This window comes from Octopus bimaculoides, chromosome 18 (assembly GCF_046866305.1).
Source record: "Octopus bimaculoides isolate indiv1 chromosome 18, ASM4686630v1, whole genome shotgun sequence".
NCBI lineage: Eukaryota > Metazoa > Mollusca > Cephalopoda > Octopoda > Octopodidae > Octopus > Octopus bimaculoides.
The window spans coordinates 40,426,752-40,443,073 of NC_142945.1; the positions used below are offsets into that span (position 1 = coordinate 40,426,752).

At 36.0% G+C, this 16,322-nt stretch overlaps 1 protein-coding gene across 7 annotated transcripts in view; it reads right to left on the reverse strand.

Annotated features, from left to right (window-relative positions):
- Positions 1 to 16,322, reverse strand: part of LOC106883153 (vacuolar protein sorting-associated protein 41 homolog) — a 171,355-nt gene that overhangs the window by 126,859 nt on the left and 28,174 nt on the right. For 5 of the 7 annotated variants that reach the window (XR_016244990.1, XR_016244989.1, XM_014934063.3 and 2 more), the window contains one exon: positions 3,196 to 3,243. The exons of the other annotated variants lie outside the window; for them this stretch is intronic. Coding sequence is in view for 3 of the 5 variants with exons in the window: in XM_014934063.3 (XP_014789549.1) it covers positions 3,196 to 3,243 (48 nt within the window). In the remaining 2 variants the exon portion in view is untranslated. The remainder of the gene's footprint in view (positions 1 to 3,195; positions 3,244 to 16,322) is intronic. 7 annotated transcript variants of the gene reach the window in all.

Consider the following 16,322-nt stretch of genomic DNA (forward strand, 5'->3'; position numbering starts at 1 on the left):
AAAATTTTAAATTATTCCCTTTAAATATATAATATAATAAATAAACAAATAAATATATATATATATATATATTTAATTATATGTATTTATTCTATCTTAATAAATAATAATTCTGATAGAATAAATGGGTTAATAGAAACCAAGGTAGCAAAGATCACAAAATAACTGTGGTGTAATTCCTGTTGGTGAGGCAGAAACTCCTTGATATTTTGGGTATTTGAGTATATTTAAAAATTTAAGGAATGGAGAAAACGCATGTTATAACTGCATACTTTATTCCGACATATGTTTCAAAGAATTACAATTTATGCGATCCATAGGAATCAGCGATGTTAAAAATGTAAACTTCTCCTCAGGGAAATGCATGGGAATCATCCTAAACGTAAGACATTATGACCGGTCATAATGTCTTACATTTAGGATGATTCCCATGCATTTCCTTGAGGAGAAGTTTACATTTTTAACATCGCTAATTCTTATGGATCGCATAAATTGTAATTCTTCGAAACATATGTCGGAATAAAGTATGCAGTTATAACATGCATTTTCTCCATTCCTTAAATTTTTATATATATATATATATATATATATATATATATATATATATATACAAGAACTACAAATACACACATGTGTAGGCACTATGCACATAAGCAAACAACAAACATACATATATATAAATGCAAATATGGACCCTACACACATCCATGCTGACACTACAAACACACAAGCTAACAAAGGAGCCCCATTGAAGTTGCTCAACCTACTACAAATAGAAGGTAAAGCTCCATGAAAACACAACCTTCCCATCAAACCCTTCCTGTCACCAAGCCTCACTTGTTTCCAAACAAGGTGTTATTTTCCTGTGACCAGATTGGAAAGGAATGATACAACTTCTAGGACAGTAACACTCATTTATAAATTTATAATTATGTGATATGAGGAAGCACAACCCCACACCTGCATGCATATATATATATATATATATATATATATATATATATATACACACACACACACATATAGCAAATGAAAGGCAGAAGATGGAATATACGAGAATTTATTATTAATCACAATTGTTTCGACACCCTCTTGGGTGAGACACTCAACAACTGGTTCAGGAGCATCCGTTGGTGCAGATGTATCTTGTTGGGTGATAAATATATATATATATATATATATATATATATCATCATCATCATCATCATTTAGCATCCACTTTCCATACTGGCATGTGTTGGACGTTTTTGTAAGGAACTGGCAAGTCAGAAGACTACACCAAATTCTGACACCTGGATCTCCTTCCTAATGCCAACCACTTCACAGAGTGTACTGGGTGCTTTTTACATGGCACCAGTAGCAGTGAGGTCACCAAGTAACTTGCAGGAAAAGACCCCTTAAATAGGAGTGGGGGATGGTGTAGTACTGATGGATAGAAAAGTGCATTAGAAGCAAGACATGGCTACCTCAGATGGAGAAAAAAGGAGAAAGATTGTGAACACACACACACATGTATATTTACATGGTGAGTTTTCAGTTTCTGTCTACTCACAAGGCTTCGGTCGACCCAGGAAAAGGGTAAAAGACACTTGCTCAAGGTGCAACACAGAGGGCCTGAACCAAAAACCATAAGAATGTAGACCAAATTTCTTAACCACATAGAACCTAGTTCAGCCCTCTGGCTTACCAGTTCCAGTTTAACCCATGTCAGCATGGAAAGCGGACATTAAATGATGATGATGATTCATTTTCATTGGCTATTCTCTAACGCATTTCCAAAGGTGAGTGTTTCAAGGGAGTGTCTGTGTAACTTGGAAGAAGTAAATATCATTAGGTATTTTTGTTCAAATGCACCAATTTGTCAGTTTTCTTGTCAATGTTGATATCTATATACATACATGCAGATATAAAATGAGCTACTGCATTGTTTTTGTTTACCAAATTTCACTCACAAGGCATTGGTCATCCCTAGTGTACGATGCAGGTATTGGGCAACAGGAGTGAACCTGGAACCATATGGCTTTCAAGTGAACTTCTTAACCACACATCTACGCCTGTGATCAATAATCATAGGTCTCTTGTGTTAGGCCTGGCCTTGTGTTCAACAATAACACAAAAACCCACCTACAGACATATACAATACATACAGATACACAGAACACAAACAATACACACACACACAAAATGCATAGATATATAGTCACACACAAAAACAGATATAATACACAGTCACATACATACATACAATACACACTGGCTGATATAATACACATGCAGTCACACCACACACATACACGATATGCAGATGTAAAGTCAGTCACAATCACACAGAAATGATAAAGATACAGTCACACACATATACATGATGCACAAATGTAGAACCATACACATACATGTTATGCACAAAATGCAGATATGATATATAATCACACACATATACAGATACTCAGTCACACATATACAGACAGAGTTATACACAGTCATACAGAAATACACATAATTCACAGACATAAAATTGAGATAAAGACAAATCCACATGGACTCACTGATACATAGAGCTACACAATAGACATATACATGCATACATACAGATAAGTAAATACAATATACATATATAATACAAAAGTGGTACACACAGCTACTAAAAGGAGATGCGCACTAACACATAGACATACACAGGATACATACATATACATACACAGACATAGTACACACAGTAGATACTATAAACAGAGTATAACAATGGTACACACATACATTCATATACGCACAGCCAAAAACCACATACATTCATGGTACATACACACACACACATATGTATAGATATACACACAGAGTATATACAATAAAAACATACTATATAAAAATGGTACACACACATACATATACTAACAGTAGAAACACACACACACTCTCTCCCTCTCACTCTCTCTCTCTCATAGTACATACATATACAAATATATAGCTACATACTATGGAAACATTAACACAGTACACACACACACACACCACATAATAGTTACAGACAGAGGCACAGACAAATACACACACACACATACAGACCGACTGACAGCCAGACAGAGTAATTATGTCTCTCAGTGCTGCCACCATGATGATAAGACTGACAACTTCTACAGATTCCTCTCCATCAATTAAGATCTTCAAAGTCAGAAATAATGAAAAAGATTTACTCACTTCTTCAGACTCTTCTTCCTCTTTGCCTCCTTCCTCATCTTTCTCCGTCTGAAACGCAGAAACGAGAAGAAATGGTTTGAAAAGATACACAGCACAACATACTTCATGGTTAAACATGTAGTAAAGATGTTTGAACAATCAAGTTGCTGTTGTTGTTGTTGTTTAAGCCCCAGGTCAGCTCTGATCGAGCAGACCAGTGATCAAGGACATTCCAGCTGTGATTATCACAATTTTTTTAGCAGGCACAGTGCAGTCAATATCACATTATCAAATGTGTTTGTATTTTCTACGTCAGTAGAATGTAATTTGAGGAAGATTTAACTGTTATTGCTAGCAAGTCATGTAACCATAGAGATGTTACAAATTTATAAAAGAGGTATTGCTGTGGTTTAGCTCCGTGTCCCCCTGATTGCATGGAGGTGCAATGGCCCAGTGGTTAGGGCAGCGGACTCGCGGTCATAGGATCGCGGTTTCGATTCCCAGACAGCACATTGTGAGTGTTTATTGAGCGAAAATAAACAAAGCTCCACGAGGCTCCGGCAGGGGATGGTTGCAAACCCTGCTGTACTCTTCCACCACAACATTCTCTCACTCTTACTTCCTGTTTCTGTTGTGCCTGTAATTCAAAGGGTCAGCCTTGTCACACTGTGTCACACTGAATATCCCTGAGAACTACGTTAAGAGTACATGTGTCTGTGGAGTGCTCAGCCACTTGCATGTTAATTTCACGAGCAGGCTGTTCCGTTGATCGGATCAACCAGAACCTTCGACGTCGTAAGCGACGGAGTGCCAACACCCCTGATTGCACTAATTTCAATCAAGGTAATTTCAGCTAAGACTTTCTACTCTTCCTTTTAAAGGCAGTGAGTTGTGTACGAGTAAAATTTGGCTGGCTGAATCACAGTAAAAGATCCTTTATTGGCCTGTACTATTGTTTGTAAATAGGTACACTATGAAGCAGGACAGTGAAGGAGAACTATTTAGATTAGCATGTCAAAATTTATTTCATAATCCTGTTATTGTAATATCACTTAGATGCCATCCTTGTCATTATCATTTCCTAGCTACTTTTTTTATGCTGGCATGAAGCAGGGAGGACATTTTGATGCAGTATTTTAAGACTGGATGCTCTTCCTGATACCAATCCATTTAGTTACCTCTTATGACGTGCAAGGATACAGTACACCAATTCTACAAACCAGGATATATTCATGTATACATGTATTTATATTTTAGGTAAATGGTTATAAATAAATTTTTTACGTGATATTAAGAGGTTTGCTTCCTAACCATATGGTTTCAGGTTTGGCTCCACTGCATGACACCTTTGGCAAGTGTCTTCTACTATAGCCCTGAGCTGACCAAAGCTTTGTGAATGGACTTTATAGACAGAAACTCAAAGAGGCCCATATATATATATATATATATATATATATATATATATATATGTAAGTGCATGTATGTTTGTTTCTCCTTGTCTTGACATCACGTGACAGTTGTAAACGAGTGTTACTTATTTCTTTATTGCCCACAAGGGGCTAAACATAGAGGGGACAGACAAAGGGATTAAGTAAATTACATTGACTCCAGTGCGTAACTGGTAGTTAATTTATCGACCCCGTAAGGATGAAAGGCAAAGTTGACCTCGGCGGAATTTGAACTCAGAACTTGAAGGCAGACGAAATACCGCTAAGCATTTCGCCCGGCGTGCTAACGTTTCTGCCAGCTCACCGCCTTCTGTGTTACTGTCATGCAAGCAGTGTCATTCATTTCCAAAATTCTACAAAAACATGTCTGGCCATGGGAAATTTTATCTTGTGCGAAAACAGGGTAAGGGCTGGTGATAGAAAGGACATCTGGCTGGGAAAAAAATCTGCCTCAATAAACATTGTCAGACCCATGCAAGCATGGGAAAGTGGACATTAATAGAATGATGAAAATGATGATACTGTAGGGAGGTTTCTACCCCCCACCCAAAGTCCATGAAGTATTATTTATAAACCTATGGTGTGTCACTATTGACATGCATAGAATGCCATCACAAGTTTGTGGGTGAATGCTGTTGCAACAGTTTCAGAACCCCTAATTTTGTTATAATTTTCTTTATTTATTAATTCCAGGTTTCAATTTAAACTATCAAATGTTTATAGATGTTTTATTAAATCCCAACATTTGAAGGTAATATGGTTAAAAAGAGTAAAAAATAGAATTATTGGAAAGTTAAGTGTTAAAAAAATATATATATTATAAAACTGAAATAGAAAATAATATGAACATAAAAAAAATATTTAAAAAAAACCCACCAAACCATAAATTTGAATAGATAAACATTTTCATTTCTTTTTAATCAAATTTCATTTGAATTTTCCACTCAAACATTATTTCATTATATTTTAAGTTTATAAAATACATCTGGGGCTCTCAGTTTCATTATGAACTTCAAATTATGAAACAAAAAAAAAAAAAAAGGGAAAAGAAAAGGAAACAATCACAAAAAATTCTTTGATTTTTGGCACTGATATAGCAAATTATTATGCATAATCCCTCTCTCAAGCACCCATGATAAGCTCAAAGAAATTGTGAGCTTCTATGCAATCATTTAACTTGCTAAGAATCACAGTGACATTTCCTCATATTACACCTTACCATTTTAAAAGAAAAAAAGATGTCACAGTGGACAATACAATCCTAGACAGATATCTCTAAAAAGACAAAAGTTCGTGACTGGAATGCTTTTGATCATAAGTCTGCACAGTTAAAGCTCACCTGGAGTTAAATAGTGACTCACACAAATACACACTATGATAGTGTTGCTGTTTAACCTCAGGTCAGCTGTGTCTTAGCAGACACATGATCAAAGGTACTCCAGTTATTTTCAGACATAATGTTGTGAGGTTTGCATCATCCATTGATAACATTTTTTATATGCTCAGGTATATTTTAAGGGAGATTTGGTTGCTATTTCTAGCAGGCTCTGCAACCACATAGAGGCTACCTTATTGGTTTATCTGTGACACTTAATTTGTTGGATGTGGAGACAGATAATGTATTGGAGAACAGAACAACTAATAAATATTTTGTTTATTCCATGAGAACTGTTGAAAGATTGGTAGTTTAAAACTTTGTATTGATACCGTCTAAAGTCATGTCAACTCTCAAACAGCACACAACACTGTGCCATGTACATGTACAAACAATTTATCTCAGTGTATGTGAGTATATGCATGCTGTATAGACATAGTGTGTGTATCTGCAAAAGTAGTTAAAGTTGAAAAAAAAAAATTCCAAGATAAAAGTTCCAATTCATCATAGTCCTCCAGGCAATAATAGAGGAATTCAAGACAGGATGCTCCTGGGAGCTTCTAAATGCTGATGACCTTGCTCTTATAGCTGAGTCACTATCTAAACTAGAGGAGAAGTTTCAGGTATGGAAGCAAGATCTAGAATCGAAGGGCCTTAGAGTCAATCTAGCAAAAACCAAAGTCTTAATAAGTAGGAAGGCAGAAAAACCACAAATCCCTTCAGGTAGATGGCCCTGTTCGATCTGTAGAAAAGGCGTAGGTAGAAACTCCATAAGATGTACCCAGTGTAAGCTATAGACACAAAAGAGGTGCAACAATATTAAAGGAAGGCTAACTGAGAAGATAGTTTTTGTGTGTCGTAAATGCTCAGGGGCAATAAATACTGAAAATGTGCAGGAAACAGCTTCCATCACATTCCAGGGGGAAAAATTACAAGTAGTTGATAGCTTCTGTTACCTCAGTGACCAAGTCAGTAGCGGGGGTGGATGCACTGAGAGTGCAGCTGCAAGAAGTAACAATAGTTCAGAGAGCTCCTACCACTGTAGTCAACAAAGGCCTCACACTCAGAGTAAAAGGTAGACTGTATGACGCATGTGTGCAAACAGCCATGTTACATGGTAGTGAAACATGGGCCATAGCTACTGAGGACATATGTAAGCTTGCAAGGAATGAAGCTAGTATGCTCCACTGGATATGTAATGTCAGTGTGCATACACAACAAAGTGTAAGCACCCTGAGAGAAAAGTTGCACATAAGAAGCATGAAATGCGGTGTGCAAGAGAGACGACTGCACTGTTATGGTCATGTGTTGCATATGGATGAGGACAGCTGTGTGAAAAAGGGTCACACCCTAGCAGTAAAGGGAACCTGTGGAAGAGGTAGACCCAGGAAGACCTGGGATGAGGTGGTGAAGCATGACCTTTGAACGTTAGGCCTCACTGAAGTGATCACAAGTGACTGAGACCTTTGGAGATATGCAGTGCTTGAGAAGACCTGGCAAGCCAAGTGAGACCGAAACCTTGGCCTATGCCAGCGCAGCATAACTTGTCCATTTAAGAGTACCCTTCAATCATTGGGCAATAATCTGCACTTGCAAAGACCTGTTGAGTCAAGTGAAGTCATTGTCATGGCCAATGATAGTATCGCCTGAATGGCACTTGTGCCAGTGGCACGTAAAAAGCACCATTCGAGCATGGTCGCTGCCAGTGCCGCCTGACTGTCTCCCATACTTGTGACATGTAAAAAGCACCATCCAAGCATGGTTGATGCCAGTACCACCTGACTGGCATGTAAAAAGCACCCATTACACTCTCGGAGTGGTTGGCATTAGGAAGGGCACCCAGCTATAGAAACTTTGCCAGATCGGATTGGAGCCTAGTGCAGCCTTCTGGCTTGCCAGCCCTCAGTCAAACTGTCCAAACCATGCCAGCATGGAAAGTGGACATCAAATGACGATGATGATGATGATCTTTACAAAAATTATTTCATTTATATCTTAAAATCATGTTACCTGTCTTTCCGTCTCCTCTTCCAACACCTTTTCTCTGTCTTTCACACACAATACATGAACTTTATACTCTCAAACCCTAGTTCCATATGGAATTTCACAAAGAAATAATGTATAAAAGAAAGCTCAAGATACAACATCCCTCTTCTAAACAAAGATCTATGAATTTTGATCAACTGTGATCAAACTCCTACCTCCTAACTCATATCACATTAGGTCAGTTCAACCAGGACTGACCAAGGGTTAAACAACAACGATAGTAACAATAACACAAACACACAGAATATTCTCTGCTGAAGCAGAACTACTATTTTCCAGGCTACATTTTATTTTCTAACATTGCTCTCAATGTTGGTGAGGTGTCTACAGAATCCATTCTACCTACAACTCATCTTTCATGGCTAACAACAGGATGTTAATATTTCATGTTATACTGCCTCAAAATCTCATTTCTCCATTCCTCAAACTTCATTTTCAGTGTCAGGGAGATTGGAGTCCTGCAAATTCTATAGACACTATGATTGGCAGCAAATGTGGTTCACTTATGTTATGTCAAGAAACTGTAAAGTAAGTGACCAATACCATTCTCCTATGTATGTTCCTTCACATTTCTCAACTAACAAAAGATTACAACATCCAAAACCTCTGTGCAAACTCTACAAGTGAAGAAAAATTCATACAACACTTACAATCCCAAAGATAGAAATATTCACTCTCTAATGTAATACCCGAACAATTTACAATCAGATAAACAAAGGATGCCTTTGGGTACTGCATGCACTGTTAGTTCTCTTATCCTTGAAATTGCAGTTGGAGCTTCATGTCTCTTGTCAAGAGAATCTCTGCTAACTTTATAACATTCTTCTAATTACTTGCAGACATTCCTGAGAATGAAAGATTTTCTGGTACCCACAGATTCAACAAGGTGACTAGTCCTGATTGTCCTTTCTATTTTCTGTGTTCCTTAGTGTTCTGTGTTCCATAGTGAACCAGTGTCTAACACCACAAAATCTATGGAAACACGCAACAGTGAGTCTCATTTTCAAGAAAGATAACTCTTGAAGTCTTGTCAATCATGTTATTACCATCTTTAGTTCCATCAAACACGAGTCAAGAAGAGAGCCTCCACATGGTTGCTCAACCTTCTAAAAATAAAGCCAAATGTCTCTCAAATTATATCTTAGCCTCTTAAAAAAAGAAAAATACATTATGTAATGTATTCCTATGTACTCTTAGAAGATGGGATGCCCATGGGTGGAATGCATTTGATCACAAGTCTGTTGGTTCAGGGCTAACCTACAGTTAAACAGAACCAGCAATATTTCAAACAATTGTAAATATGACCTCAAGTCTCAGACACTAGTGGTTTAACAAACTAATGATGAAGCCTCAACAGAATCACACCACCTGCTAGAAATAATATACAAATTTCTTTCAACAATCTTAAGACTGGACACACTGCACAATGTAGTTCAAGATATATTATGTCTGAATAAAAAATGGGATGGTTACCACTAGAACACAATTTATCACTAAAATACCAATACTACTGACTCACCTTTGCAAATTACCTTACACCCCAACTACATATACACATATACCTACGTATGTGTGTGTATGTGTGTGTATATATATATATATATATATATATATATATATATATCTTGATGCCAATGCTTTGCAACTGGCACCCATGCTGTTGGCTCGTAAAAAGTACCTACTAGATTCTTGGAGTCGGTGGCGTTAGGAAAGGCATCCAGCTGTAGAAACCATGCCAAATCAGACTGGAAACTAGTCAGTTTTCAGTCAAACCGTCCAACCCATGCCAGCATGGAAAATGGACATTAAATGATGATGATGATATATGTGTGTGTGTGTGCAGTACATATATGATAAAAACAGCAACCTAATTTTGTTGTTTGTGATCACCAGAATAGCAATAACAAAAAAAAAAATCCCACCAAAACATGTTCAGTTGTGAAAGCCTGTTGTCCACTAGATGTCAATGTGGTAACATGAGAAGAAAAAGAATACATGAAAAAATAGTACATGAATGGATCATTGAATAGGTGTTTACAAATCCAGTACTCAAAATAGACTTTCAGCTTTAGACCTATTATCTATCAGTGGGAAAACAGGATATGAAATCTACTTGAATTCTTAGAGAGATTATGTTACCCTCTAATTCATAAAAACAAGACAGTATCACCTTTATTTATTCATTCATTTTCTTTTTTTTTTTCTTGTTCCTCTTTTCTTTATAAACTTGCCACTGGAGAGATAACTGGTTAAAATAATTGCTAACAGATCCATTCAGACAGCAGGTAACACACACATCTATCTATGTATGTATGTACACACATAAATACATATGTGCTACACATCTAGATATGTGTGTGCAAACACACTTTTGCACACATACACATAAATATGTAAGAACTTCATGCATTTACAATGGTATAACATTTTTTTTTCTGAACATGGTTGCAGTCAGTGGACTGCAGCCATACTGCATCTTTTGTTTTGAACTTGCTGAATTTGGGCATGTGATATGTTTTACCATTATTGGCATCTCTTATAATAATGCAATTTCATTCAGGATCTAAAACAGCTGAATGTCGAAACATTGTTGTTTGACTTTAAGTCTGCCTGATCAATAGTGTTCTTACAATGACCAAACTGTCCATTTTGCACATAGAATATCCTACATTACATTACATTATGCAATGAGTTCTTTATTAAGATGGCTAAGTATAATTTAAGGGAGATTTAGTTTCTATTTCTAACAAACCAAGTGACCACACAGATTTTTAGAGATACTGAAGTGAGGTGTTTCTCTGAACTTGAAACTACTGCAGTGTTTGCTCCAAAATCTGTTAAGGAGGGAGAAACATCTGGTTTTGTTCTTTACTTTGTCTTAGGCATCACAGCTAAGGCCATACTGGAGTATGACTTTATTCATATGTATTTTATATAAACATACACAGACACATATGCATCCACATAAATAAGCACAACACATATATATGCACATATACCTGTACATATAGACATATATAGCTATAGACATAAATGTATACACACACATTATGTATGTGTGTGTGTGTGTGTGTGTGTGTGTGTGTATATATATATATATATATATATATATATATATATATATATAATTATTACAATTAAAAGGGTAAAGGATTATCAATTTATTAATAAATTATTAATTTATATATATATATATATATATATATATATATATATATATATATATATATAAGTACACATCTACTCATACATGTTTTCATATAGATGTACATACATTACTTTCATATGCATTTAGAAATATAGATGCATATATACATTCATATATACTTGAGCAGATGCATGCACACACATGTACACACTTAGACACATTAACATATGCATGCATGCAGAGAGACTTTACAGACTATTTCCAAAAAATGTACACCCACCCATCATCCAAATATATTTGTATATTTACATACATATGCACACACACACACACACACACATATATATATATATATGTATGTATATACGCATACATATAAGTGTGTATAGATATATATGAGTATGTATTTATATACATGTGTGCATGTATGGGTATATATATTTATTCACCTTTCCTATCAAATCAATTTAAGATAGCTGGAAACAAAATAATACAGGAACAAGGAGGAAGGAGGCAGAAAGAGAATTTCTTGCTTTTTTTTTTTTTTCCAATTGTATTTTTGGCAATTCCAGTGATATAAAATAAACCAACCAAAGAACCATTAGTTACTTGTAGCCATTCAGCCATTTGGTGGCATGGAGTGGGGTGGGGGTAAAGTTTTGTATCTAGTTTTTTGGTTTATATATATATATATATATATATGTATATATATTTAAATTCATGTTTGGTGATGGTGTTGGGAAGTTTTATGGCTACATAAACTGCAAGTCCTAACTGAGGCAGGTGTGGTGTAGACAAGACTGTTTTTAGATATATAATGATATAATGTATATTTTGCAGTAGGGGAAATAAAATAGAAATAGATTTTTCATGATAAACCATATATCAGAACCTGAAACGAAACTTATTCCGTTGGAACTGAAACTTGAAAGAAAAACAAAAGAGAAAATAGAAAAAGAAAGGAAAAACAAACAAAAAAACATCAAAGATTAAATGAAAAACAAAAGTAAAACCACAACAAAGAAACATAAATGCACACATACATACACATGAATACACAGATGCGTATATATGTACTAAAATTCGAGAATCTCTATATAGTCATTCAATCTGTCAGAAATAGCAGCCAATACTTCATCATACAAAACTTCCACTAACATAAAGGCCACATAGGATACCATAGTACTAGTGACAGCTAAAACGAGGAGATGGTCGTGGCTGGATTGTCTTTGGTCATAAGTATGTTCAATAAGAGTTGATAGTGACAACATAGATATATTCAATCATTCATTTTCATATCCATTTATTTCATGCTTGTATGGGTTATATTATTATTATTTGATAGAATTGGTAGTATTGTGAACAAAATACCTTATGGTATTGAGTTGTTGCTCTTTTACATTCTGAGTTCAAATCTTGCCAAGATCGACTTTGTGTTTCATTTTTATGGGGTCAATTAAAAAACATACAAGTTCTACGGTTGACATAAACTACACTTTCCCCTCCACAAAAATTTGTAGCCTTGAGTTAATCTAAAAGATAAAAACTTTCTCAAATTTTGGCACAAAGTCAACTATTTTAGGGAGAGGGAATCAGTTGATGTAATCAACCTCAGTTCTGGTACTTGTTTTAATGACTTTGAAAGGATGAAAACCAAAATTGTCTTTGACAGAATTTGAACTCAAGACATAAAGAGTCAGAAGAAATGGCACTAAGCACATTGTTTGGCATGCTAACAATTCTGCCTGCCAGCTTGCAGCCTTAAAGAAATTAATAACAATTGTTTCTGATTTAGGTACAAGGCCAGCAATTTTGAGGGAGTGGGATAGTTGAAACCATCGACTCTAGTACTAGACTCATACTTTATTTCATTGACTCCTAGAATGATGAAAGACAAAGTTTACCACAGCAGGATTTGAACTCAAAAGAGCTGAAACACATACTGCAATGCATTATTTCTGATGCTCTAATGTTTCTGTCAATCCATGCTTTTAACTGTTTCTGAGATAGGCACAAGGCCAGCAATTCTAAGGGAAGGGTTAGCTGAAACCATCAACTCTGGTACTTCATTTATACTATATTTTATCAATCCCCAGAGAAATGAAAGACAAAGTTGACCTCAGTGGAATTTGAATCTAGAACATAAAAAACTGTAACAAATGCCACAATGCATTATTTCCAATGTTCTAATGATTCTGCCAAGGTCAATTGGTACAAGGTCAATTGGTACAAGGTCAACAATTTTAGTTGGAGTGGGGATAGTCAATTATATTGACTCCAATGCTCAAATCAATTGATACCTATTTTATGGAACCTGCAAGGATGAAAGGCAAAGTTGATTTTGGCAGAATTTGAACTCAGAACATAAAAAGTTGGAAGAAATGCCACTAAACATGCTAATGATTCCGCCAGTTTACTGCAATAATAATAGTAATGAAAGAAACCAATAGAATAAGTGCCAAACTTAAAAAAAGTAAAAAGAAGTACCGGGGTCAATTTGTTCAGTTAAAACCAATCAAGGTAGTGCCCCAGCATGGCTGCAGTCTAATGACTGAAACAAGTAAAAGATAAAAAGATACACACACATGCACATTCAAAGTAGATGATTCACCTTTGTGCATTCTTTCTGGCCACAATATTTTTGTCAACAGAACAAATGCACAAAAAAACAAGACACTCTGAGTACTGTCAAAGCGAATCATCAGCTTCAAACAAATATGAACAGCATACTTTTTCACCCATTTGTACATCTAAACTGGCATTCTTATGTGTGTGTGTATACATATGAAAGAGTGGACAGATGAAAGAAATTGGCATTCAACATATTACGTAGGAGTTACATATAACAGCAAGACTATCATTAAAAATATAAGTAACTCCTTCCATACATATATATATATATATATATATGGGGAGGAGTGAGGTGGAAGATAAACAAATGCAGTGAAGGGTGGTGGTGGTAATTGCGCATGTGTTTTTGTCAACTGACAAGGATTTTTTTTCTTCTTTCCTCTCTCATATGCAACCATCTTCACGTTATTTATTCTCTAGCATCACACACCTGAACCCTAGCTAAGGAAGGCAAGAAGTAGAGATGAGAGTGAAAGCAAGGGGAGGAGGGAAAAGAAGAAGCAGTAAAGCCCTTAAAGCTATTCTGCCTGAGCTTGACAGTCTTGAAGTAGCAGTATAGCAATAGCTGACAAGGAGAGAGAGAGAGAGAGAGAGAGAGAGAGAGAGAGAGAGAGAGAGAGAGAGAGAGAGAGAGAGGAGAGAGCCAATGAGAGTAACCAAGACAAGTGACCTTGAATGTCCTTTTACATTTGCAACAAGACTTATTACACAATAGCCTTAATCAACTTGTCTTTTATTCTGATGTATTTAAGAGGGTTTTTCCAGATTAAACGTTACACTTATGACAATAAAAGAAACAAGCAGGAAACATCAACCAATATATTTTCACCAAGAAAGCAGGGAAGAGGAAGGATGGTAAAAATACAATAACCCCTGGATATTATAGAGAGGTGAGGGTAATGCTGGTGGAGAGGAAGATGATGAAGAGAAAATATCAATCAAAAAGTAGATATTAGATGACTTGTTAGGATACTGAGGTGTACAAGTAAAAGGGGTAATGCTACATAACTTGATGTTGTTGATGATGTGGTTGTTTATCTTCAAGGTAGCTTAACTGAGCAAACCTATGAGAAAAAACATTGTGACCATCCTGTCTTTTTAGTTAGGGATATATAGGAGTATTTCACCTAATGTCTCTTCCTCTCATTTTTGTTTACAAGATTATAAGATAAGAGAGACATAGCTGTTATTTCCAGCCGGTTAAGCAACCACAGAGAGGTTGATTTGGTTCATTTCATATCCTAGTGGAGAATCAGCAGAAAAATAATCTTGTAGGGTTTTATTAAAGCTGTTTAGGCTTCATTCTTCAGAGGTCAACAAAATAAGCACTGGGGTCTATGGAATTGCCAACACCCTAGCAGGGTTGGGATGGGGGAAGCCCCAATGTCCCCACAGTCCAATGATAAAAAAATGAGTAAGGATAGTCCATTTAAATGCAATTTTATTTATTTCATAATGAGGAGAGAAAAGAGAATATCCATGGCCCTTTGCAGGGCTTCCAAGACAGGTGGGAGAAAGGAAAATATTATCCTTAGACCAGAGACCTGACCTAAATGCTTCAGTAAAATAAAATGGACTCTGCTGAAAGCACGCAAGAGTCAGACAATGGTGTTAAACTGGCAGTGGTTTAGCCCTATGGCATTCAGATTATTCTGTCAAAGGTAATGCTTATTTATTTGCGATTTCAATGATGTAACTATATTTTTTGACATTGTTAAGTAGGTGTGAGAGGCCAGATCTGGCCAGATTGAACATAAAACAAGTAGAAAATTTTGGACCAAATATGGCTGGTTTAAATGCTAGAGGATTAAGTTCCGCACCCAAATACATAAACAGTTACTCTGAGGGACTTCCATAGCTTTCATCTACCAAATTTAACTTACAAGGTCTAGTTGACAACATTTGCCTCAAAGTGAGACATAATGAAATTATAACCTGAAATTACATAGCTGTGAAGCAAACATCACATCTTAACCACACTGCCAAGCCTATACCTGGCAAAGACATTTATTCCCAAGTTATTCTGTCAGATGAGCTGTAAATTATATTTGATGGGGAGACGCTATTAACTTCAGTAAGCAGTAGTGAAGTAGAACAGTATAATTGACAGATCTTTCATTAGTTTGAAGTTCAGTGTTCAAATCCTACTGAAAGAAAGAAGATTCTACCAGAAAAAGAATTGCTAATAAAAACAGTAGTAGTAGTAGTAGTAGCAGCAGCATCCAAGACACAAAAATCTCATCCTTGTGTGTAAGTGTGGGGGAGAGAGTGTGTGTGTGCAGAAAGAAGAGAAAGAATGTTGGGATGAAATATATTGACAATATACAAGAGTGAGAAAGACACTCAAGAGAAAGACAAGGGAATAAGAGAGAATATTTTCAGTGTGTATGATGGATAAAGTATGTGAGAGAGGAGGGGAGAAAGAAAGAAAGAGGGGAGAAAGGAAAGAGTGCTGGAAAGAAATATATTGATGAGTGGGAATGAAGCAGAATTGAGAGTG